Here is a 23909-nt window from a genome sequence, read left to right on the forward strand (position 1 = left end):
TTCCTTTGGCCTGATGGAACCTTTTGTGGTATTTGAAGATGTACCTAGAAGAAGGATTTTCAAGAAGACAAAAAACTGGAAGTGTCTTATATTCTGGAGGAATCTTTCGAAACTGGAATATTCCAAAAAATTCCTTGGAACTTAAACACTGCGAGATCTAAGAAGTATCTGGAACTCAACAAAAATATGCTACACCTCAATACTCAATAGATTACTTAAAGGGTTTTGTCACCTCAGGAGGCACCGTATGAGATCTAGCAGAAATTAATGAGTACAGATTCTGTGGGGAGGAGGATGAAAATCCAGATCCCTGGTGGCAGAAAGCCACGCCATTGCTAGCCAACACAGAAAATGCTTTGGTTGAGAAACTTGCATCATCAAGGATGAACTGAGTTGAGAGCTATGAATAAAGCAGTTGAGAGCAATACATCTAGGAAACCTAAACTCATTATCCCCATCGAGTTATGGCACATCTGCCACCTTGTCTTCTGATTTGAGTCATGAAGATATTGAAAGGAGGCACAATTCAGTTCAGAGTCCTTATACAAGGATAATGTGAGGATGGATACTTTTTAACAGTGACATCTACAGTGTATTCTTGAATAATTGTTTTAGGAAATGGTGGATGTACTAGCAACTATTCTGAGATGCGCATCCACCATTATGTAGGAACATATAATGCAGCCACTACCCTAGCGGTTCCATCTATCGCTTCAAAGGATAGATGTGTTGAAGTTCCTCCTTCGATTCTAACGCCAACTAGCGACCGAAAAAAGAGCATATAAATAAAATAGAAACACCCATCGGCGCATTGTGTCCTTGAGTTGAAATAATAACCACACTATTTCTATTTAGTTTACATTTATCCGAAATTGTCAAACGGGGATCTGGTAGTTTCGGAAGTAGTGAATTAAAGATTATACTGACATAGTACAAATTATAATAATGAGTACTCCGGTTAAAAAAGTGCCCATTCATTTACAGGTAATTTTAACACGAATATTATATAATTTATACTGCATCTCTGAGCTAAACGGCATCATTTCCTATTTCCGGCTCAAAAATAGTCATATATCCCATACAGGATATCCGATTTGTCGATAAATGGCTAATACTGAATTAAATCAATTGTTGGGGTGAACGCCTCCATTCAATTTATTGATTTTTTTAGAATTATTCTCATCCTAAATGCATGCGATCTGAATTTCATCCAGAATTTTCACCAGAATGAAAATTCGGGCGATTTAAAATTTTGGGGCGATCAATTACTACATGAAGATCATACTAAAGTGCATCAGATTAGCACGTAAAATTTTATAAGTTGCCGGGGATTTTGCGTGAAGCATCGCAAATTTCGTTTCTAATCATTTTCAAGGATGATAATTCGATAAACTCAGAATTTTTCATTTGCATTCATTTGGTATCTCCACATCTAACCGGTTCAGAGAATAAATTAACTGGTTCTCCGAGGTATATTTCTTTAACGGTTACTAAGGCCCTTGAAGCGAATCAAACTTTTCAATTGTAACAACCTATTTGATTAAAAAAGGCCCCATTTCATTTAAATACAACGAATATGGTGAGTTGAATCAACACTTTTTATCGCTGGTGTATGTGCTAAATGATTAGATACATAAAATGTAATTGATTTTCCCGACTGTGCGGGTGACCTCATAACGGAATAGGTTTATAAACCTGCATGCATACTATTTCCCAAGACTTCCTGTATTAGTTCCTGGTTCGGCTTATAAATAAACTTCGGAAATACATAAAAAATTTGCGATACCCTGTACGATTTTTCTAGGGAATAGGAGAAAATAAACTTGATATGAGCTAAGTCCTCCTGCCAATTCGCTGTAATTAGCGAAATTGGTTCAATTATTACCACAACTAATCTTCTAGAATAATAAGATACCTACTTAATGAGATTACTGTTTTCTGCTATAATAATGACTGAGAACTGATGATACAGCAATGCATTCAAGCAGGTGCAATATATTGTGTACAATTTCCAAATGTATTGGTTCCATTACTTCAGACTTTTGCTATTTCTTTCACAACAGAAAATAATGAAAACTGATCACTTAAAATGGAAATCCTTGCAAATTTCTATCAAACCTTTGATTGAATAGTGAATTTCAATTGGAACTGTTCAGGGATTATTCAAGTTTGAGTGCAATTATCATAATTATATTGTATTGCTTTAACTATCCATAGTAAACCTGAAACCTGATAATATAACCAGTTTCCAGTTGTATTGTATGTATTTGCATTTTGCAATAGAACTACTAAAATTAACGCTGAGTTTTTCTGAAAAGAAGTTGCAGATTTTTTCTTTTTTTATATGATTCATGCACTTGTGAACAATTGTGATTAAATTCGAAATCACTGTTATGGCGTATTTCAGAAACGTTAGATCCTTTGGAAGCAGAATTATGCATTTTTACTGAAGAACTTTCAATTAAAACTAAACTAAACTAAAAGTTCATCATAATTATCTTGAAGAGAAACAAAGTGCCCGCATATTAAGGACAGGAATTTTGTTCTAATTTGTCCACATGTATTGAACACCCTATATAGTGTGTCAGAACTAGAATATGCCACTTTAAACAACTCATCCAACAATTCCATTTCCCCAACTTCACTCTATAGCGTTCAAAGCTTCCCTTTAAGTTTTTGTATAGGGATTGTGGGTCGAGTTACACATCATTTCCATTTTCATTGATATGTTGGTGCATATGTTTTTGTATGAGCAGGATGGGCTTTGAAACAGAACAAAAGAAGCTCTATAAAAAATTAATATTGAAAGCTGGATCGCTTTATTTTTGAACATCCCATGATGAGTTTTGGTTTAATGACACTCCAAAAATTGGTTTCAGAGTGCTCAAAATCGTTTATTAATTCGTCATGGCAAAGTTGTGAACGAAGATGGGACAACAGATGATGACATCTATATAGAAGACGGTGTTATCAAACATATTGGGAAGAATTTGATAATTCCAGGAGGTACTAGGGTAATCGATGCCAGAGGAAGATACGTTATGCCAGGGGGTATAGACCCCCATACCCATTTCGAATTTCAGTTCATGGGCACATGCACAGCTGATAACTATTATCAAGGAACTAAAGCTGCTGTTGCTGGGGGAACAACATGTGTCAGTAAGTTCAAAAAGAAAATTACGAAGAAAAAATACTTTCTCAGGGTAGAAACAATATCTATGAGGGAAATTTCAATTTAGTTTTTTCTCTCCTCTAAAAATATTTCCACAAAGTTTGAAAACTATATATTTCCCCATTATTTCATTTATGAACTACCCTCTTTTATGTTGAACATCTTCAAATGTGTGTTTACAAAAATTTAAATTTTTTGTTGGTGATAATATAAAATCAAAAACTTCAATTTCAGTAAATTTCGCAATTCCTGACAAGGGTCAGTCTGTCCTAGACGCTTACTACGATGCTAGGCAAAGGGCAGACCCCAAAGTATGTTGTGACTATTCCCTTCACATGGGCGTAACAAGCTGGTCCAACAGCATTGATAAAGACATGGAAATCCTCACTAAGGAACACGGTATCAACTCTTTCAAAATGTTTATGACCTACTCACTGATGCTTAACGATGAGGAGATTTATTCGGTTTTCGAGAAATGTAAAAAATTGGGCGCTCTCCCTATGGTACACTGCGAAAACGGTCTGATAATAAAGAAAAACGCAGAGAAGTTACTTGCTCAGGGTATAACTGGGCCGGAGGGTCATGAACTTTCACGGCCAGAAGAAGTGGAAGCAGAAGCTGTCAATAGAGCTTGTGTTATTGCGAATCAGGTATATGTAACAAATACATGTTTTTATTACGAATAGATTGAAGGCAATCAAATTGTTCTCCTCAGTGGATACTTGTGCTGCTTCAAAAGCATGTGCAAAATTACTTTTGGGTACACACCAGGAATTTAACTGGAGTAAAGAATTTTTTTTTTTCATTTTCACAATGTCAATTGTTTTTTATAAGTGTAAAAAATTTTCATCTTTGTTCCTCCTTGCGTGTGTACTCGATTGATGTTATGAACAAATTTTGCTTGACACAAATCTATACATAATTTGTTTCCTCAAAATACACTTTACCATTGTTTAAGTTGTTGCAAGTTAAAGCATTCGATTGCATATTGTAGGTAGATACCCCACTATATATTGTGCATGTTATGAGTAAGTCAGCAGGTTTGGCTTTAGATGCAGCACGCAAAAAAAATAATAAGAAAGTCTTTGGTGAAACTTTAGCTGCCGGTGTTGGCTGCGATGGTTCACACTGTAACCATGAATGTTTCGATCATGCTGCCGGTTACATTTTAAGCCCACCTCTGAGACCTGACCCTGCAACACCAAAGACTCTTATGACTTTCTTAGCACAGTAAGTTTTGTTTTATTTTTTCCACTTCATCATTATTCACAGACCATAAAGAATTGCAACTCTCGCGTTATTACTATTATATTTTCAAATAGAACATTCAAAGAAGTTTCAAAGGTCACACAAAAATGCCTCTAATAACTTCTGAAACCTTCATTGAGTAACACATCTATCAATATGCACTAAGAGAAGTTTTTAACTCAGAAATTATCTTTTTATTAACACTCAATGTAAATAACAGCATTATAAACCTTGTTCTGGAAGTTCCTCAAAAAGTAGTTTTTTTTGTTAGAATAATGTTAATACCTGCGTGTAATTTGCTTATGCATGTAAATATCAGTGGAGGCTAATATTATTTGTTTCAAAACATTGCTTTATTCAATATAAATCACTAAAAGTTGATCATTAAATATGAGTATAATTAGACACTTCATCAGTTTAGGGATGAACGATATTTTGCCCATCTAAATAACATATTCGAATGACGAAATCGTATTTAATACAACCATTGAGCTTTCGTCAAATCTTTTTTCTGAAATTCGCCAAGAAATATCACTCAAGTAACTTTTGGTTCTTGTAGAAACAGTCAGATTGTGTGGGAGTTCACCACTCATACGATTAAACTCAATTATAACTTTCTGCCCCAAATGGCTTAACACACATCTCTTCTCTCATCACTGTTGAATCGTTGAACCCTTTACTGCTGCCGCTTGGTTGGAGCCTTAGAGCATGAATGCTGAGTTGAATATTTATATATTTTCAGTTAAGTTATCACAACAAACAAATACGATTACACACTTTACTGATTCCGATTAATAATGATTAAATTCTGATATATTTCGGGACAATTCCATTTAAACAAGACCTGTATGGTTGTTTTTCTTAATCATTTTTGGCACGGAGTAATTTGAATTCAGGTAAAAGCACCGATTTATATCGATCATGTACAATCGGAACAATCAGGAAAAATTATCGCAGAGAGAAGATCAATGGGACAAGTAGTATTTGGAGCAGTGACACCATCTTTAATTGGTGTAGGGGGGGATCCAAATAATATCAATTTGGTATCAGCACCTCCGATATATTCTAATCCTGAAAATGCTAGCAGGCTTTTGGGATATCTTGCCTCGTAAGTGTGACTCTAACTAATATATGTAGCTCAAAACACGTGCATGCCAAAAGACTAACTTTACCTGAATACATATCAGTTGATATCGATGCTGTAGTGGCCTATTTCAACATTATCATTGAATAACTCTGTCCTTTGATAGCTTCATCTTACATCCTTGAAAGTTTCTGAATGTTATTTGCTTTGATCTTGATAAAAATGATCAAATATATGTAATTTGTATTCATGAACCGTTCCACAATTTCAACACCAATTATACACATAATTCCTCAAGAATGAAAAATGCCTTTTTAGGGATATTCTGCAAACTACGGGAAGTGATCATTGTACATTCACTAAATCTCAGAAAGAGATTGGAAGAAATGATTTCAGAAAAATTCCCAATGGGGTAAATGGTGTTGAGGAGAGAATGTCCGTTATATGGGAGAAAGGAGTTCATTCGGGAATTATAGACCCTAATAGATTTGTAGCCATTACTAGTACAAATGCTGCCAAAATATTCAATTTATACCCAAGAAAAGGATGTATTGCTGTTGGATCTGACGCTGACATTGTTATATGGAATCCAAATGCAACAAAAGTGATATCTGCCAAAACACACAATATAGCTATTGAGCTCAACGTTTTTGAAGTATGATGAATAATTGTGTCTCTTGAATCATATATATGAATGATTCATTCTTTTTTAAGGGCATGGAATGTCACGGTGTTCCAGAGTATGTCATTGTTAATGGAAGAATTATTGTTGATGATGGTCAACTGAAAGCTGTAGAGGGCCATGGAAGATTTATCGAGACACCTGTATATGCTCCATATGTCTATGACATTGAAAATGCAGACAGTATTAAACCTCCCAAAGTTGAACATTTTGTAGACAATGAATTAACGGAACCAAAGAAGGTGCTTAAATAGAAAAAAAAATTTGTAACAAATATTAATATTTTTTTCATTTCAGCATCCCCTAAAAAAAGATATGTGTCCCACACCCACACTGCCAGAATCAGCAATATCAACACCATCTTGTAAAGGTCCAAGACCAGAAGGTCAAAGAAATATTCAAGATTCAACATTTTCTATCACTGGTAAATAAAATATTAAGTAATAGTTGAAAAATGCTTTCCTCTTGCTTCGCCTCTATATATTCCAAGCTGAATTAATGAAATCATCCCTGCTAATATAGAAAAGCACTAATATTTTATTCCGTATTTTCCACCTTTGGATTTAAGATAATATTCATTGATGAGTAAAATTTTCTGAGAGTTTATTCATTCTCTTTGATTAAATAACACACTAAGATTGGATTCAACATTCTGTGAAGTGAAATACATAAATGAGACTGTTTTTTTTGTGATGAAATTCGAAATCATTTATATCGAAAAACAATATTTATCCCCAAGGACAAATTGAATTGATTCTCTCTATATTTTCTTCTGAAAAAAAATTTTGAACTTCACACTTTGTTTGGATTGAATGATTTCAATGTTATGCATGCTAAAAGAATTATTTCTGATTATAAACAATTGTTATTTTTCCCAATTACAGAGGAATTGGATTTGGAAAGAAAATCATGCATTCGTGTTAAAAACCCACCTGGTGGAAAGTCATCTGGCTTTTGGTGAAGAATCATAAGAAATTGGGTTGCAACAACTATTGAGTTTTCACCTTCGTTATTTAGCTGGTAGTTAAATTATTTTTCGGAAATAGGTGGAAGAAGCAAATTGAGATATTTGTTGCAATCCTCCGTATTTCTCTTCGCTAAGATATGCTTGCTAAATGGCTCTTAAAACTTGTACCAAAGTTTCACTGTATTCTTCCAACTTGGTTAATATTAAGGTTCCAAGAAGTCTAATGTGGATAGTGGTTTTTATTAGTGTTAACTATTTTTTATTAGTCATGGTTGTATGTGAAAAAATATAGTGGGTTGGTTGTCAATGCATGAGAATACACTGTTCCCCTAAAATTCATAATGAACCAGATTTTTTCATTAACCTGATTCGCTTTATTGGCTTATGAAGATAATACAAGAGACTAATGTTTATCTCGACTAAAAAAAATGCTTCAGCTATGCGAATAACAATCAACTATATTTGAAGGTAAATGAACATCATGCAATCCCAAATATATATTCAGTATTATTTCTACTTGTTTCTTGTTCCTTTCAATAAATATTTTATTTGGGATCTCAGGCTAATATTGCTAGCTAAACTACTTGATTAGTTTTGTTCTATATTTGAAATCCTTTGTTAAACATATATTAACAAAACTGTGTTTTTTTAACATCAAAAACTATTGAGTTTCATAAATTTTAAGAATATTCATTTGTACTGTTCAGTTCGTTACTTGCATATTTGTGCTCACAGCATGTTGATGTTTGAATAATTCATTTTAGCTATAGTTATGTTGAATTCCAAATATATCATTGGAGTTCTTTTTTGATATTTTAACCTGTTTTCGTTTCAAGTCTCCTCACTTCATCACACATTACTACATTTGTACTTGATGGATAAATAAATTCTTAAAATATGACTTATTTTTTTCATTGCATTCCTGTATATTGAATAAGGAAAACCAATTTGAAAATGGAAAGAAATTCTGATACTGCGAATTGAACGAGTAAAAAAAAACACAATTCTTATACAGAATTTCCTTGTTGCATTACAACAATGGAGACAGTAGTAAAATAATTTTGTTATACAACAACCCAAATATAAAACGATAAAATCACAGCAAGAAGCTCAAGACTCCATTTAGGAGAAGCAGGTAAGGTTAAATGGATAAGAAAACACTTCAGGCCCTTCAATGAAACGATAAAAGAAATTCATTTGCGTATAATTAGTATAATTAAATTTCAATATAAACAGTTCAATGTAAAATAATATACTCTTTTATCGATAAATTACCTCTAGTACAACATTGAAGCGTCAGTCAGATCTAAAAGTTCTCTATTTAAAATGTACTGTTGCTCGACTAAGCTATCTGCTTCACTTTCGAAATCCTTAGTTATTTGTTCGTTTACTAGTTGTTTGTCAACATCTTCATCTTCATTTTGCAACGCTTTCTGTTTAGCTAAAAGTATCTTGTTGTATAATTCCATAACCTGCAATTAGAATAATTTAGTCAAACTTAACTTCACGTTTTTCTTCAACCTCACCTTATTATCACATCTATTTAATGCCTCCTTAACCTCTTGCCTCTTCATGTCTTTGGCTACGCTATTTCTAAGTTTGTGTAGTTCCATTTTGTTGTACTCATTAACAGTAATTAGTTCATGTTGGCATTTTTTTATTTCCAGTAAAACTTCGTCTTCTGGAGTTGTCTTATGAGGAATTTTGCAATGAGTATCAATAAGAATATTCAGAATTAATAATTAGATAAGATGAAACATAATTTACAGTCACAAAGTGTGTACAAAAAGGGAATTTCACTTGATGTAGAAATTACTTCTCCACCTGATCATAGGATCAGGATCGTTAATTTATTCTAACTTTTCATTACCTTTTGGAGATCCTCAACACTCAAAATTCCTTGATCAATAAGTTCCTTCTTCAAACGTTTTTCCATACAGCCTTTCCTACTGTAGTTTTTGAATATACCTAAATCTGATACTGGAACAGTACCAAAAAAAGAAAGGTAAAATAAAACGGTGAAGCTATAAATAAAAAGAAGGGTACTCTTTTTTTGATAGAGATCATTCCTCAACTCAAGTGAATTTAAATGATACAAAAAATTACTTTATAATAAAATTCTTTGTTAATGTTTAATAACTAGACAATTTTCAGGTTCTTACCTCTAAATTTATCCAACGTAGCTGGTAGAGTCGATAATAGGCTTTGTGTTTTTGGATTGGATAAACTATCCAAAATCCTTGAAAAATTAAAGAATGAAAACAAAGATTTCAAGTACAATAATGGTCAAGAAACCTTCATATAAATAATAATTAAATATTTAATCCACACTGAACTAGGATCAAATTTAATTTAAATAAAAGACCCATATGTACTTACGCACTGAATCCATTTTTCTTAAACTCATTTCCTTTAGTACTGGTAACATTCTGCTCCTCAAAGAGAAGCTCATCAGACCATTCCGAAGTAAAATGCTCTCCAATGTCAGGTACTTTAATAGTTATTTCTTTAGAGCACTCCTCAATGAGTGTATCTAAAAACTGAAACAAAAGCATTTTAGTCCTCATTCACAATTAATGATAAAACATACAATTCAAGTTTAATCAGGAGTTCTTACTACTGAAACTGAAACGAAATATTTAATTTTTTTTCTTAATTAGTCATATTCACTATGCTAGAAAAAAAATAACTCACTGCAACATCATCTTTTTGGATCTCGGCACAGAAAGGCTCAACAGATGCCCAGAACTTCTCAGAAGTATCATTCTTTGGTAAGGCAACTTTAGGAATATCATGTCTCAGTGGTGGTGTATCCACAATGAAATTGTTCACTCCCAGACCGTGCTTTTTAACAATTCTAGTACCATTCTTGATATCCTTGAATTTCATTTTATCATCTTGCCTTTTACGTTTTAGAGAAGTCTGGAACAAATTCCATTATTCAATAAAAAACTGAATATTTTCACAATGAACTTTGAAATTATCTAGAGAAAAGTAAACCTGTTTGCCCCGTTTATCCCGTTTTTCTTCAACTTTGTCAATAGACTCGATCTCGGCTCTGAAAAACCTGTTCCTCAAGGCACAGTTTGTAAGTAGTTTTTCTAAATCCTGCTGAAGAGCATCCAAATCGTCCATTGTTATTCCATCTTCAGAAGACCTTGTTAAAACTGAAAGTATGTATTTCTTATGACATTCTATTTATCCAACACTCTTCTGAGTGAACCTACCATTTGTATATTTAGCTAGACATGAAGCATTTTGGGATATCCGTATGAAAGGAATGGTATATGTATTAAGCTGACTATCTGCTATCAATTCATTTTTTGACTTTTCAACTGGTACTTCCTCTTTTTCTTTTCCAAAATTACGTTGAGAGAGTGCCTTTCCAGCACAATTTTTAGATAGACCATTCATTCCTGTTGTACAGTATGAAGCGTCCAAATTGAAATGTTACGATGTTGGTTTACAATGCAATAGCATCCAAAATAACTGAAATTTCTTAATTTTATACTAAATGAACAATTTCGTTAAGAGTAAAATGAAATTTTGGTTTACTGAAATTTACTTTTGTCAAAGTTCCAAAGTTGACAATATACAAAGAGGTTAATATTTGCAATGACAGGAAAAAACGACAATAGACAAGTTCTTCTTTTTTCTTATGAATTGCATAGCTATTATTTTGTCACTATATTTTTCTCCTAATTTGCAAAAAACTTTGAAACGCCTGTTATTTCTCATGTCCACACTTATTCCAGCATAAAGATATCTTTTATAACCATTTTTCACTTATTTCCACTCTTACCTAATACAATTTTATGTCAAGGTCATCAGAAAAAATTAAAAAAATCAAGATTCTGATAATGAATAAAATTTTAACAGCTTTTAATTGAAATATCCTCCAAAATGACTGTTTTAGATAAACTTAAGAAGAAATACGCTTTCCCAACAACAGTTTCCGATTCTGATAATGAATTACAATTGGAGTGAGTACATAATTTCCTTACTTGCCTCTAGTAAGAGAAAATTATAACAATACCCCAAATTCATACTATTTTTTAGCTTAGACAACTCTACTGACGGAGAAACTTTTGTTGAAGAATCGCCTCCTAGTACAAGTCGCTATATTCCTACTAGGTTCAAGCATCGAAAAGTGGTTACGGCAGATGATACTCCTGCTTTTCGAAAACATGGTGGTAAAAGACGGTTGAGGAGGTACCAAAACTGTGAGTTGTAACTACTATAATATGTCTAAAATTTTTGACCAAGTACTTCTAATTTTATTTAGGTGCACTCTTACAAACATTAAGCGAGGAAGACTTTGAAGGTAATAATACATCAGATATATTCGAATCCAAGAAAACTCCATTATCGAAGCTCATAGAGGACCCAATGGCTTTGCAATACTGGAATGAATTCATCGATAAATCTGAAGAAGAACAGAAACAAATAATTGGAAATTTCAAATCAGATGTCAGGGACATCTATAAAACAGAAAAACCATTCTTGAGAATATCCTCAAAAATTCGACGTACTCTTAAAATAAAGAGGAACCTTTCCGTTGATACCGTTAAATTATTTGAATTTGACATTATACAGTTTTTTAAGAAATCACCCCAAGAAAAATATGTGAAATATCCAAGTACAAGTTTTGACAGATTGCTCACTCATGCAGTTGCTCAATATCATTGTCTTTATTCTTTCAGTGAGTAATTTTCCTTTACAAAGAAAGAACAAAGAGAATAATATTTTATTTCTAGGTGATTGGGAAAATGAAAGAAGGAAGGTTGAAATTCAGAATTTGGAAGAAAATTGGACACCTGCAGAATGTTTTCTCCATGAACTAATATCGAAATCTAAAAGCTAACACCTACATTTTCTAATGTGATGCAATGAATGTAATTATTTCCTTGTAAATATTTTTAATGTTTGATTATTGCACTCTTTTATATTATTTGTTAACTTTTTTGTGTTGTTCATAGTGATAAAAATGTAAAGATATTGAAATGTTGCAATTTAGTGCATTAAGTATTGATGATCTTATTAGATGTATATCAGAAAGAGCGGGCATAAAACTAACATAATTTCTGTACATTATTCAGTTTTAAAGTTTATCTACATATTAGGAACATTATGACTTGTTTTCTAAAACATAGGCTTGCCAAATAAACTTTTATAAAAATAAGAAATATCAAATTTATTCACAACATCAAAATGAATCTATAAAAATATCTCACATGCAACAAAAATATTCCGCAAATCTAATGAGAAGCTAATCCAATCAAGAATCCTCCTAAAAATCCACTTGAAAATGTTGAGTTCTTTTCAGCAAATTTAGCAATCTGTAAAGTGTACATAATGGAGAATTAAAATAAAATTAATTATTATAACATTTTATCACCTTATCAACCCATGTCAATTGCTCTTGACTAACTATATCTTCTACTTTGTCAATATTTTCATTTACTTTATCCCAGTTTATTTTAATGAATCCTTTTTCACTGGCAACTTGTAAAAGGATTATTCCTCCACCAAGAGCCATTGCTGTAGTCTTTCCAATTTTCATTGCTAAGAATCCACTGACCCTGTAGGCAAACGTTCTTAATAATAGTGCTATACAACTTTGGGGAAAAGGTTAATATATCGAATGAAAGTATGGGAATGGAACGTAGATATATAAGACAACTGAACACACACCAGCCAGAAGAAACTCCTATGATCATTTGCTTTGTAGGAGTAGTTTTGCTAATTTCATCCAAAATTTTTCCAAGGACTCCCTTATTGCCATTTTCAGGGAGTACAATATTTTCGACAACCCGCTCTAAATTATTTAATGTAGGCATCACAATTGTATTAATGTTTCACCTAAAAATCGACGTTATACCGCAACATAAGTTTTATGCTTTGTTAATATGGAATTATTCAATAAAACATATTTAATGTGGTGAATAACATTTTTCCAAGTTCAAAATATTAACCATAGAATGATTGCAATCTGACAGCGAAAATTGAGGTTAAGCTCAGTGGCGAAGAGGCACAATTTCTCAAAAGAAGTCCTATTTGTGCTAGAGTGAAAAAAGTTGCGGTAACACTACTCTCAGTTATTTATTTAATGTGAAATTTTTCATGCTCATCATAGTGGAGCTGCATTACAGGTGACCAAAATACACCTGTTGTTTGAACCTACTATAGTGACAGATGATTGATAGTGCATGGAGATTGTTAAAGTAAACAAATACAATATAAACGTTAAAATAGGTAACGGAAAATAGAAGCCCTATAATAACAGGGACATCTCTATATACAACCTTCAAGAAGAAATGCTAATGTTGCTTGAGAAGAAAATTTAAATCCCTGCTCTTTTCAATTCAGAACTCATGGAACAACAAAATAACTTTTCAATGTTGTGAGTAATAATGGAAATGTTCAACTCTGGTGTTTCAAAGCGAATACGCATTTCCTTTGGCAAGACATGATAGTTTTCAATCACTTCAGTAAATTAATATTTTCATGATATGGGATTTCACATCAGACGTTACATTTACCTTTCAACATGTTTGATACAAACGGTAGGTTATTTTTCTGGGTGTAGTAACAAAAATAATCAAACCATTGATTTTTCAGCTTGCAGTTGTACAAAAACAAGTCTTCGACTTCCTTGGTTTTTTATGGATACCTATTTTGGTGAATTTTTTTGAGATAATATTCATAATCTTAGGATTTTTTGGTGGTTACCAAAACAGAGCAAAATATATTATAACAGTGAGTTGTTTCAATCTTTTTTTAAATACTTTAATGAGAATATCTTAATAGTGTGGTATTTCTTAGTGGTGTGAAATACAATTATAAAAATATGGATTGCTATGTATATTAAATTCGATATTGTTAATGTTTCAGTATCTAATATGGCAAATATTGTGGATAATTTGGAACATATTTATCATTTGTTTGTATTTGGATGTAGGAGAGCTAGATCACAAGGTATGTGGCCTCTTAACGTTTGAAAATCAATTATGCCAAACATAATTTTTCAGACCAACAAAGTATTGAAACTAGATAGCAATAGTGAAAGCTGGTGGAGAACTGAAGGGCCGCAATGTAAAACACGAATGAGCCCAGAATCAAGTCCTGAAGTTGAAAGTCCACCTGAAGTAGAAAATTGCCTGTTCAATTACATTGATGTTGAAGTATTCCAATGTAGTGTTCAAATAATTCTTGTCGTAAGAAGCACTGCTCATATTATTTTATATATTGTAATGAATTGAATTTTTTTCAGGTTCTGGGAATATTTTTTGGAATTAATTTAATAAGAATCATTTCTAGAGGTGATAGTGACTCATGTAAGTGTAATAATTCATACATTTGCTTGCTAGAAACATGAAATCAGCGAAATTTGTGAAAATAACTTACAAAATTGAATATTTCAGTTTCAGACAAGAGTTCTCGCAAAAGAAATAGGACATCTTTGTATTCCATTGAATTCAGTACAGATTTGGATAATCGTCATGAGGACTATAATCAAGATTTCAACCATTTAGCTCCAGCAATGTCTCCTAAGCCAATGACACCCCGAAAAGTGAAGAGAAGAAGTGTTATGACCAGAGGCTCCTCTACTAGGTACAGTACCACTAGTAAAAGACATTCTGGTTCACGGTCATCAACTAGAAGCTCTAGGAGGTCCCTTCAAAACCCTATTACGTATCTAATGGAACAACAAAAAACTTTATCGACTTTCGACCGATCTCAGCATCTTGAACCTCCGGTTCCTACAAGTTTGAACATGTCGAACAATAATCTTGGTGCTTATAGTCATGCAAATTTAACATACCAGCAGTCATCCACCCAATCTCTCAATAAGATGGATGATCTTGACGAACTCTATACTGGCAGGCCAGCATCCGTGAGGTCAAGTTATTCAAATTTTCATGGCACTCGTGAATTCAACTATACGAATGTCAATCCCTACCAGCATAGCCACGCTACACCCCAGGTTCCGCAAAAGAAGCAGAAGCTCAGAAATGGCTCTATGTTTCTCAATAATGGACCTCCTGCATACACCCAGAGGATTTACTCAAATGATTCTGAAACGACCATGTGATATTTCATTGTGAATCATCTTCAATTTTCATTGATGTTTTAGGATAATTGCCCAAGATTTTATCGTTTTAGGGATGTAAATTGATTTATTACACTGCATTTGTTTTGGGAAGAAGTAAATAACAATTTGAGCAATATGAAAAACGGAGTAAGGTTTTAGCAGAACAATTATTTTTTATAAATATTTATTGAATTACAATAAGATATTTTGTTGTTAGCAATAATTTTTTTATTAACATGAACAAACTTTTTGGTTTTCATATCAACCAATGTACAATGGTATATATGACAATAATGATGTATATCACTCTTTTAGATCCTACTGAATTATTCAGTAAACTTTCCATGAAAAATTTGCAATTTGTATTTTTTTATAAAATGACTGATGGTTACATTAGTATATATTTTTTTAAATATTTATACTGAATAAAAGTGCAAAATATTGGACTTGTCGCATTTCTGTATTCCCAAATTCCCCAAAACTATTAAAGGGACACATGAAGCCTCAATTTTGATGAGGAGTTCATATGTAGATGTGTATTCTCCACCTATACAGATCAACTATTTTGTTTGAGTCTCAAAATCGATTATAGGCAAACTAAGAGGTTTAAATGTATAGACAAGTAAAAACTGCTATTGATACTGATATTTTCCAAAGCATATATCATCTTAACATTTTTTCTTTCATTACATAAACTTAAAACGATTATGTTTCATCATGAATCAAGTTCAATATGATCAAACGGTCCTAGGGAATCAAAACTCGGATTTTCATTATGCCAAGACAAGTTTTATCTGATGACGATGCTAAAACAGACCTCTGGGGATGATTACCCAGATGATACAGCGATCATTCGCACAGGGGCCTCTGTCAATTTGGATTTGGGAAATTGGAATATTAAAAAAAAAAATTAAACATTATTATTGCGAATTCCCACAAATTCATTCTGTTGCGCCATTGCTGGGGTAAAAATTCCACTGATGGAAAAATTTACGAAAGCGAGAATTGCATTTCAAATTATTTGATTGTTGCATGAAGTTATAAATGTTAATGGAAAATCCTGAACTGAAAGCAAGAGATTGAGCACCTGAATGGGTGCTAGTTAATTGATCAGTCATCTGCAGATATGATAACCATCAATAAAAGTTAACACAGCTGAATTACAATAATTTTCAAAATTGAAGGGGATTTCGTAATAATCTCTACTTATTTTAGAAAATGCCTATAACTTCTCTATTGAATATTCTTACAGGTATCCTCCTTTCTCCTTTCACCTAGATCCATTGAAGCGGCGAGACTATATGATTCTTCATCTTGTTAAAACATTTAACTCAAACTTCAATAAAATTATTATTCAGAAAGGCCTTGGGCGATCTTGAAATTCTTATGCATAATAGGAAGGTCATAAAATGATATTACCATATGTAACTCCTTGTCGTAATATTTCATAATTCACTATATCCTTCAATATTTATTGCTTTAGCCAAATGAAGAAAATCAAACGTATTCACGTAGAGAATAAAAATATTTTCGAAAAATAATTATGCATGCATGGGAAACGCAATGTAAGAGATAATGCATCGAAATACGAAATAATTGAGAGGGGAGCTACTGAATTTGGATTATCTTCAGTAAGTATATATGTTATTGTTTTTTCTTCAGCATCACACCATATCATTCAATAAGGTCTGATGTTTTTTGATAAACCCAAACATCCTCATCAGTATTTTGTAAAACAGATCCTTCAATATCAGCTCTTGGACCGGAGAACCTTGCTGAGCATGAATCTACCTCTCCTTATACCAGGTGTGTCCATTAAAACAGACCTACCTTCATAATGAGTAGTCACCCAATTAATTTTCCCAAAATATGTACTTCAAACCCGTACATTTTTGCAGGAGGTGGAGGAGTATATACGTTCAATCCAAAAAAAAACTCGGTTTCGGATGATATAGGTTGTATAAGGGCTGCCTATTTAATTAGATTTCACTCTAAATACAAGGTTTCAGCAACCTTATGCATGAAAAATCTCATTGGAATTCAATGATGATCTCTCATATGGTTTTTCGGCTATTTTGAAAACCAATTTAATCTTGAAATAATCAAATCTGCCGCGCGCTCTAAGTATACACTTCAAACCACATAATAATAACCAGCATAATTATGAATTGATAATGATTTTTCAAACATTGGTTTATTACATACGTAAGTAAGTAACGAATTATTGCCAGGGGGGTCCCTTAAGTGTATCAAGGAATCTTTGGCAAAATCACTCATGAGATTACATCAGCCAATAAAAGAATAAATGTTAGGTACACCCAGAATCGTTAATTTCTTCAATTCTGCCTCCTCATCTTTCAGAAACAGTTTTTTTTATAAAAACTAATGAGTTAAAATTTAATTTATGTAATCAAAGATGAAACCTTAGAATTATCAATGGCTCAGAAGGGATAATTTTTTCAACTTGATATTTTGGAAACAGAGATGAGTTCTGTTTACTTATTCTAATTTCTAATGTATGCAAGATTTGTGCATACGAAGAAAAGGATGAGGTCCAGAAGCAATTTGACACGGATAAATAAATGTGAGATAAAAATAATTCACGTAGAAAAATCATTCCAGACTGTTAATTCTGCTTAATGAGAATCAGTTCTTTAAATTTCTACATTCAAACAGCTTGTTTAAGTATCAGTTTTACCGCTTCGGTAAAGCATAACTTTCTCTGGTGCTATTACTATTGTATGGTAGTTGATAGCGCATCTTCAACTTGGATTTCGCTCAAATTCGAATCAACGGTCATAGGGTGACGATTAAACGCGTGTTTTCATCTTGTGTTCATCAATTTTTTTTTGCAGTTCAGTTTTTGGTGTGTTAACTGTTCTGAGCATTCTTCATCGCGATGATCTTCTCAAAGATGAGTGTGAGTAAAATCCTTCAAAACTTTTAAAACATGATGAAGTTGTTGGAAAATGCATTTATGTATTTTTCATTCCATAGAATGAAAAATTTTTAATTTCTTGAAAGGTTTATTTTTGCCTTTGGTATCATGAATGCGTAAATTTTATTCAGGCACACATTACATTAAACTTTTCAAGAACGCATCTCAGAACTTCGATATTAAATTAGTATTACCAACATCTTCTAATAACTGGTGCGATAGGGCCAATATATTGGTACATATGATTGAATTTTCATCAAATATCGATGAGTTTGGATAAAACTGACAGTTTTCAAGTTTTTAATTTTAAACGGCGATTTACTGTGATGATCTCATATGAGAAATTAATATAATTTTTGCCTGATTATTAATTTCGAGTCAACTATACAAAATCACACAATTCGAAAATCGAAGAAATTCAACGCGGTTTGATGGATTTGCTAACAATTATCAATAAGTCATAGGTACTTGGCATCATTTCTTGCATATAATCACATCTATTAAAGAGACTCACTCAATGACAAATATATAGTTGCTGCATGCATACGAAGAATTATTAACCATAACGGAATTCTTATTTTATGCAATATTTTATCACAAATCAATAAGAAATTCCACTTTGATAACTAGCTATTTAAAGCTATAAGTGCGGTAAAAAGTATTTAATTGAGGAATTACTATAGGTAGAGATGTCTTTATATACTTCGAGGTCGGATTTCTTCGAAGGATAGATGAACAAATCGCCAATTTTTTTCATGAACTGATAATAGCATCGGACGAAATTCGGCTGCAATGATAAACTCGTTGAAACACTTATAACCAAATTTTATACCAACCCCCATTATGTAATGTACAACCCCTTGCAGTATGAATATTTCTCATTGTTCTTCAATTACTAGTTGGTCATGATAAATATTATAAAATACAAGTTGTTGTGACCCTTCAGCATCAGGTGATTTGGTGTAATAGAATATTTCACTATGATATAACAGTAGCTCTTAGAATACACGACCCCAGAATATTTAATATCGAGCATGGAACGTCCATAAAAAGATCAAAATTGGGATTTGGGGTGATGAGTCAGTTTGTAATACATTTAAATCCTAGTCCAAACCCCATTTCGCTATCTCAATGACTTAAAAAGTTGCAAAACTGGGCGAAGAATGTAGATTAAAACCTACATCAAACAGGCAATAAGTGTAATAAAATTTGGTCCTGGTGTAATAAATTTTAATAAAAATGTAACAAATTGTAGTATGCTTCCAGTTTTGTCAGGGTGATTCAGCTACTATAGGTATGTAGGTTTAAGTCACTCAAATACTGCAAGTGGTTGGAGATTTCAACCCCTCATTATCTTTATCATAATTACAGTAGGGGGGTAAGAAAAATCTAGTTCTTGTTGAAAAGATGCTTCTCATTCCTGCCAAATTTTCGCCCATAAGTTGATGAGAAAAACAATTAAAATTGTCTAATTGTTCTATCCTCTCAAGGGGTAATTATAACGTTGCTTAATGTCGATTGTGGGAGACTGTATAGATCGATTCATTTCACATTCAAACGATATATTCATGTAACGGCAAGATTGTAGTGAGAATAACTCAAAAAACGTGACTTATGAAAATGAAGATATTTCATATAACAAATTCAAAACTTTCCGGTTCATTGCATATTGGCTAATATTGATAACTATAATGCAGGTTCCTGAAGCCCGTATAATGCTTTCTCCCGTCTAATTTCATGAGAACCAAGACCTGTGTTGTAAAACCATTTATTATACTTAATAATCAATCCAATTTGACCCGTACTTTTTCTTATTCAATTCAAATATCATTGGACAATATGAGGAAATGGCTTTTTTACCTTTCATTTTTGTTGGTGGTGAAACTCTGCGTGTAGGAGCTTAATCCTTAAGAGCAGTGAATGAATTTGAAGAAGACACAGTTGAATTTGACTAATCAATTCGTCTAACTCAATCGTTTGAAAATATTATATTATTAGGCAAAAATTCGAAAAGTACAGAGGTGACGCTCTGAATTTATTAACTTCAAGGGTAGGAAATTGAGCAGGAAAATATAGGGAAAATCATTTCGACGCCAGAGACCCTTGAGATTCGAAGTATGAACTGAAATACTACTTTATACTTATAGTACCTACCTACCTATCAAAATTTTTTCAATTCAAATGAGACCAACATAGGTTTATTATTTGGCACAAAACTTTAATTGGCTGTACAGGGGTAGTTGCCATGTTTGAGTTTCACTTGAGCCCAATTTTTTTCCATTTTGGAAATGATGCGAACCTTTGTATGAGATTTACATCAGATCATAATGTAATTTATCCCAATTTCAGATAGCCGTCCTTCTCTGGATTGTGCACATGGCTTCGAAGAACTGCATCGCATCGAATGTTGAAGAATCGACTCGAATAAAGAGAGAACCACCACCATCGTTTGGAATAAGCTCATCATATTTCCCAAAACCTAAACCTTCATACGGACTGCCTAAACCAGTCTACGGACCACCAAAACCAGTCTACGGACCACCGAAACCTTCATATGGACCGCCGAAACCCTCGTATGGACCACCAAAACCCTCATATGGACCTCCAAAACCATCCTACGGTCCTCCGAAGCCATTCTACGGACCACCCCCGAAATTTTCGTATGGACCACCCAAACCTGTTTATGGCCCACCGAAGCCAGTTTATGGACCTCCGAAACCAGTGTATGGGCCACCAAAGCCGATTTATGGCCCACCAAAACCAGTTTATGGACCACCGATAGCGAGTTATGGACCACCACCCTCTTCCAGTTATGGAGCACCACCATCATCAAGTTATGGTGCTCCACCATCTTCAAGTTATGGTGTTCCCCCATCTTCTAGCTATGGCGCGCCACCCTCTTCCAGTTATGGAGCACCACCATCATCAAGTTATGGTGCTCCACCATCTTCAAGTTATGGTGTTCCACCATCTTCAAGTTATGGTGCTCCACCATCTTCCAGCTACGGCGCACCTCCATCTACTGGATATGGGGCACCGCCATCTTCCAGCTATGGTGCTCCTCCATCTTCAAGTTATGGCGCTCCTCTATCTTCTAGTTATGATGCACCACCGTCTCCAAGTTATGGGTCACCTCCATCTACTGGATATGGGGCTCCACCTTCTTCTAGCTACGGAGCCCCAACATCTTTCGAAACACCTTCCACACTCACTTTCGAGCAGATAATATCGCAGGAATACCATGCCCCACAATCGAATTCTTACAGTGCTCCTCCCGAACAAAATTATGGGGCCCCCCAGCAGGATTACGAAGTACCTCCACCACAACATCATAGTGCACAGTCTTCAGACCATACCGGAAGTTCACAATCATCTTACAACGATTATGAAGTTCCTGCTGGATTTGGAAGTCCACCCCTGCAATACGACAGTCCAGCAACCAGCTATGGAACCCCTGGTGCTGTGAACTCATACGGAATGCCTATCAATAACGGAAACGAACAACATGCAGAACATCAGGATCTTATCGAAGGTTTGGGTATAACGCATCCACCATTTCCCGATTCGCTATTAGAGGGATCGGGAATTTCCTATCAAACAGCTAAACCTGATGTTAAACCTGTTTCGTATAATGAAATTTCTGGAACGAAACAAACTGAACACCAAGATCTTAATAACGCAACTCTAGAGACCGCAATGAATCAAATCGTCAGTCAAACTTCGAACAAAAGTGAACATAACAGTTTGGCTAGCGAGGAAAGTATTACTGAACATTTCTCCCCAACGCCAAAAAATTTCATAGTGGAACCTTTCAGCAAGGAAAATGATGCCAAGTTCATTCTTTCAAATGACGGTTTCAGGAGTAGGAATGAACACATAGACTCTGAAAACAAATGTTCATTCACCGCCTGTGGAAGGTGATATTTTGTTGTATTTTTGATAATTTTATCACTGTTTTTTTCGTCAATTCATTGTTAATGAACCACATTCCCAATGCATACAGGAATAATTTATTCCCATAGTTAGTTATTTATGATGAACACTAATTTTTTCATGTTTTATGCCAATTTAACCAAAGAAAAAGTTATAGAATAATTATTGAATAAAATATTTGTTTCAGTTTTTAATCATTTTTTATTCTTCATAATGCCGATGCATGCTGAAAATTTGGCTTGTGCCCTGACTCTCCATGAAATATGAGAAGACTTATGAAGATTGAACAACCATATTCAATCCTGTTTAAAAAATTTTTACCACCTTCTTTGGAGTCTCCATCGAAATTTTACAAGGTGAACGAAAAAAAACTTTCTCTGCATAAGCAAAAGCATTCCCTAGCTAATAATAAATATTATTAGAAATGAAAAATATTACAAATTCATGGGCCACCATGTATGTCAATGAACATATACAAATGTATGTTGTGTTGCAGTTTTTTTACTTTTTTTCAACGGTCTTTTGGTTCGATGAAGAACCTCGTGGTATATGATGTAAAGTGATGTTTTTTTTTGGAAAAAACTGATGTCCTATTCGAATTCAAAAAGATACATTTATCAAATTATATCTCGTAGACGAAGTAACAAGTAGATCTAGTATCCGCGCCCTTGAACTATCAACATTTTGACAATACGTCAAATCCATAATAATCGTTTGGAAGTGACAGAAAGGTGCAGATTTGAGTGGTTCGACTTCAAAAAAATAAACTCAGGAAAAAATGTTACGTTCATCAGCATCTCGACTCTCCTGCATCTTTAAAAGGGCAGTAAATCCCGTAGTATGTAATTCTCAGAGAAATATGTCATCAAAACAAGATGAAATTTATTCAGACGAGTTCGATTCCAGGTAGGTTAAATTACGTAATTTATAAAAGTATTTCTAAGACTTGAACGAATCTTTATCATTTATGACGTTCTGATGTTGTTAAATGAAAGACCTACAATTCTTTTAATTACATCTTTGCGAAATGTTCTTGCACATCGATGAATTGTTCATATATTGTAATTGTTTTAGATACGAAAAATACTTCAATAACAAGGATATTGATGGTTGGCAAATAAGGCAAGGAATCAATGATCTGGTTGGTCATGATTTGGTTCCAGAACCAAAGATAATAATCGCTGCTTTGCATGCTTGTCGTAGAGTAAACGACTTCGCCTTAACTGTGAGAATACTGGAATCTATTAAGGACAAGTGTGGAGGCAGAGTAAACGAAATATATCCATACATTCTTCAAGAAATAAGACCAACCTTAGATGAACTAGGAATTAACACCCCAGAAGAGTTGGGCTATGATAAGCCTGAATTAGCTTTAGAGTCTCCTGATGATATGCATTGAATAAGTATGTTACATAAATTGTAATAGAAAATTCTACATAGTAAAAAACCGTTGAATAAGTTATGTTTTGTATTTTAAAATGTCCTAGTTTCGAACTTAATAAATAAATGAGTAAACTTTTCTTACACAATCAATTGTGGAGCCGACTTTCCCAAATTCTTGCAGTGATATTAGGTAGTAAGTGTAAGCCCAAGGAAAAATCAATCTCAAAGTAGTATTCCCAATTACACTTGCAAGTATTGCTCATTTCTTCCTGGCCTCTACAGTGACTAACATTTGTTAGTCTCTGTAGTATTCTCTAGGGTAACATCTAAACCCGAAATAGAAACTAAGTCTTCACTGTGGCTAGTATTCTGATGAAGAATAGAGAGAATCTCACTAATTATTGAAT

At 33.5% G+C, this 23909-nt stretch overlaps 7 protein-coding genes across 11 annotated transcripts; 5 read left to right on the plus strand and 2 right to left on the minus strand.

Annotated features, from left to right (window-relative positions):
• The first annotated feature begins 794 nt into the window (after positions 1-794).
• On the plus strand, positions 795-8054 carry LOC123321533 (dihydropyrimidinase). Of its 3 annotated transcripts, none has more exons than XM_044909188.1 (8): positions 795-984; positions 2880-3159; positions 3407-3822; positions 5317-5528; positions 5823-6159; positions 6219-6428; positions 6484-6610; positions 7071-8054. In XM_044909188.1, exons 1-8 carry the CDS (start codon positions 946-948, stop codon positions 7145-7147), a joined length of 1698 nt encoding a protein of 565 aa, XP_044765123.1. In that variant the 5' UTR covers positions 795-945; the 3' UTR covers positions 7148-8054. The 3 variants fall into 3 exon arrangements, with proteins under 3 accessions (XP_044765123.1, XP_044765122.1, XP_044765124.1); XM_044909187.1 differs by lacking the exon at positions 5317-5528 and adding an exon at positions 4167-4402 and having other exon boundaries at positions 798-984; XM_044909189.1 differs by lacking the exons at positions 795-984; positions 5317-5528 and adding exons at positions 1400-1579; positions 4167-4402.
• A 287-nt stretch (positions 8055-8341) lies between these two features.
• Positions 8342-10752, minus strand: LOC123321448 (transcriptional adapter 3). Of its 2 annotated transcripts, none has more exons than XM_044909053.1 (8): positions 10381-10752; positions 10154-10320; positions 9848-10075; positions 9533-9693; positions 9316-9392; positions 9024-9145; positions 8680-8844; positions 8342-8625 (listed from the first exon to the last, which is right to left on the minus strand). In XM_044909053.1, the coding sequence occupies exons 1-8, from the start codon at positions 10565-10567 to the stop codon at positions 8431-8433; spliced, it is 1302 nt and encodes a 433-aa protein (XP_044764988.1). In that variant the 5' UTR covers positions 10568-10752; the 3' UTR covers positions 8342-8430. The 2 variants fall into 2 exon arrangements, with proteins under 2 accessions (XP_044764988.1, XP_044764990.1); XM_044909055.1 differs by having other exon boundaries at positions 9024-9133; positions 10381-10750.
• Positions 10753-10886: 134 nt separating this feature from the next.
• Positions 10887-12335, plus strand: LOC123321450 (R3H domain-containing protein 4-like). The gene is made up of 4 exons (XM_044909057.1): positions 10887-11136; positions 11213-11376; positions 11439-11855; positions 11911-12335. The coding sequence occupies exons 1-4, from the start codon at positions 11057-11059 to the stop codon at positions 12015-12017; spliced, it is 768 nt and encodes a 255-aa protein (XP_044764992.1). The 5' UTR covers positions 10887-11056; the 3' UTR covers positions 12018-12335.
• On the minus strand, positions 12333-13015 carry LOC123321451 (FUN14 domain-containing protein 1B-like). The gene is made up of 3 exons (XM_044909058.1): positions 12848-13015; positions 12552-12735; positions 12333-12492 (listed from the first exon to the last, which is right to left on the minus strand). The coding sequence occupies exons 1-3, from the start codon at positions 12991-12993 to the stop codon at positions 12412-12414; spliced, it is 411 nt and encodes a 136-aa protein (XP_044764993.1). The 5' UTR covers positions 12994-13015; the 3' UTR covers positions 12333-12411.
• A 561-nt stretch (positions 13016-13576) lies between these two features.
• LOC123321449 (sodium/potassium-transporting ATPase subunit beta-1-interacting protein 2) lies at positions 13577-15694 on the plus strand. Its single transcript, XM_044909056.1, has 6 exons — positions 13577-13719; positions 13775-13912; positions 14048-14131; positions 14185-14370; positions 14427-14490; positions 14578-15694. The coding sequence occupies exons 1-6, from the start codon at positions 13666-13668 to the stop codon at positions 15246-15248; spliced, it is 1197 nt and encodes a 398-aa protein (XP_044764991.1). The 5' UTR covers positions 13577-13665; the 3' UTR covers positions 15249-15694.
• A 2457-nt stretch (positions 15695-18151) lies between these two features.
• LOC123321588 (extensin-like) lies at positions 18152-22313 on the plus strand. 2 transcript variants are annotated; one of them, XM_044909260.1, is made up of 2 exons: positions 18152-18168; positions 20536-22313. In XM_044909260.1, the coding sequence occupies exons 1-2, from the start codon at positions 18163-18165 to the stop codon at positions 22105-22107; spliced, it is 1578 nt and encodes a 525-aa protein (XP_044765195.1). In that variant the 5' UTR covers positions 18152-18162; the 3' UTR covers positions 22108-22313. The 2 variants fall into 2 exon arrangements, with proteins under 2 accessions (XP_044765195.1, XP_044765196.1); XM_044909261.1 differs by lacking the exon at positions 18152-18168 and adding an exon at positions 19378-19480.
• A 496-nt stretch (positions 22314-22809) lies between these two features.
• On the plus strand, positions 22810-23639 carry LOC123321366 (cytochrome c oxidase subunit 5A, mitochondrial-like). Its single transcript, XM_044908909.1, has 2 exons — positions 22810-23025; positions 23194-23639. Exons 1-2 carry the CDS (start codon positions 22898-22900, stop codon positions 23516-23518), a joined length of 453 nt encoding a protein of 150 aa, XP_044764844.1. The 5' UTR covers positions 22810-22897; the 3' UTR covers positions 23519-23639.
• Positions 23640-23909: the final 270 nt, after the last annotated feature.

Source organism: Coccinella septempunctata, chromosome X, assembly GCF_907165205.1.
Source record: "Coccinella septempunctata chromosome X, icCocSept1.1, whole genome shotgun sequence".
In the NCBI taxonomy this organism is placed as follows: Eukaryota; Metazoa; Arthropoda; class Insecta; order Coleoptera; family Coccinellidae; genus Coccinella; species Coccinella septempunctata.

Coding starts and splice junctions, on each gene's coding strand:
- LOC123321533 (XM_044909187.1), top strand. CDS start 946: ATGAGTACTCCGGTTAAAAAAGTGCCCATTCATTTACAG. Junction 985..2,879: donor AAGTGCCCATTCATTTACAG/GTAATTTTAACA, acceptor AATTGGTTTCAG/AGTGCTCAAAATCGTTTATT. Junction 6,429..6,483: donor AATTAACGGAACCAAAGAAG/GTGCTTAAATAG, acceptor TTTTCATTTCAG/CATCCCCTAAAAAAAGATAT.
- LOC123321448 (XM_044909053.1), bottom strand. CDS start 10,567: ATGAATGGTCTATCTAAAAATTGTGCTGGAAAGGCACTCTCTCAACGT. Junction 9,393..9,532: donor AAGAAAAATGGATTCAGTGC/GTAAGTACATAT, acceptor TAATTTTTCAAG/GATTTTGGATAGTTTATCCA. Junction 8,626..8,679: donor TAAATAGATGTGATAATAAG/GTGAGGTTGAAG, acceptor TTCTAATTGCAG/GTTATGGAATTATACAACAA.
- LOC123321450 (XM_044909057.1), top strand. CDS start 11,057: ATGACTGTTTTAGATAAACTTAAGAAGAAATACGCTTTCCCAACAACA. Junction 11,137..11,212: donor GATAATGAATTACAATTGGA/GTGAGTACATAA, acceptor ACTATTTTTTAG/CTTAGACAACTCTACTGACG. Junction 11,856..11,910: donor TCATTGTCTTTATTCTTTCA/GTGAGTAATTTT, acceptor TTTTATTTCTAG/GTGATTGGGAAAATGAAAGA.
- LOC123321451 (XM_044909058.1), bottom strand. CDS start 12,993: ATGCCTACATTAAATAATTTAGAGCGGGTTGTCGAAAATATTGTACTC. Junction 12,736..12,847: donor ATAGGAGTTTCTTCTGGCTG/GTGTGTGTTCAG, acceptor GTTTGCCTACAG/GGTCAGTGGATTCTTAGCAA. Junction 12,493..12,551: donor AATTGACATGGGTTGATAAG/GTGATAAAATGT, acceptor TACACTTTACAG/ATTGCTAAATTTGCTGAAAA.
- LOC123321449 (XM_044909056.1), top strand. CDS start 13,666: ATGGGATTTCACATCAGACGTTACATTTACCTTTCAACATGTTTGATA. Junction 13,720..13,774: donor CAACATGTTTGATACAAACG/GTAGGTTATTTT, acceptor TTGATTTTTCAG/CTTGCAGTTGTACAAAAACA. Junction 14,491..14,577: donor TAGAGGTGATAGTGACTCAT/GTAAGTGTAATA, acceptor TGAATATTTCAG/TTTCAGACAAGAGTTCTCGC.
- LOC123321366 (XM_044908909.1), top strand. CDS start 22,898: ATGTTACGTTCATCAGCATCTCGACTCTCCTGCATCTTTAAAAGGGCA. Junction 23,026..23,193: donor TCAGACGAGTTCGATTCCAG/GTAGGTTAAATT, acceptor TAATTGTTTTAG/ATACGAAAAATACTTCAATA.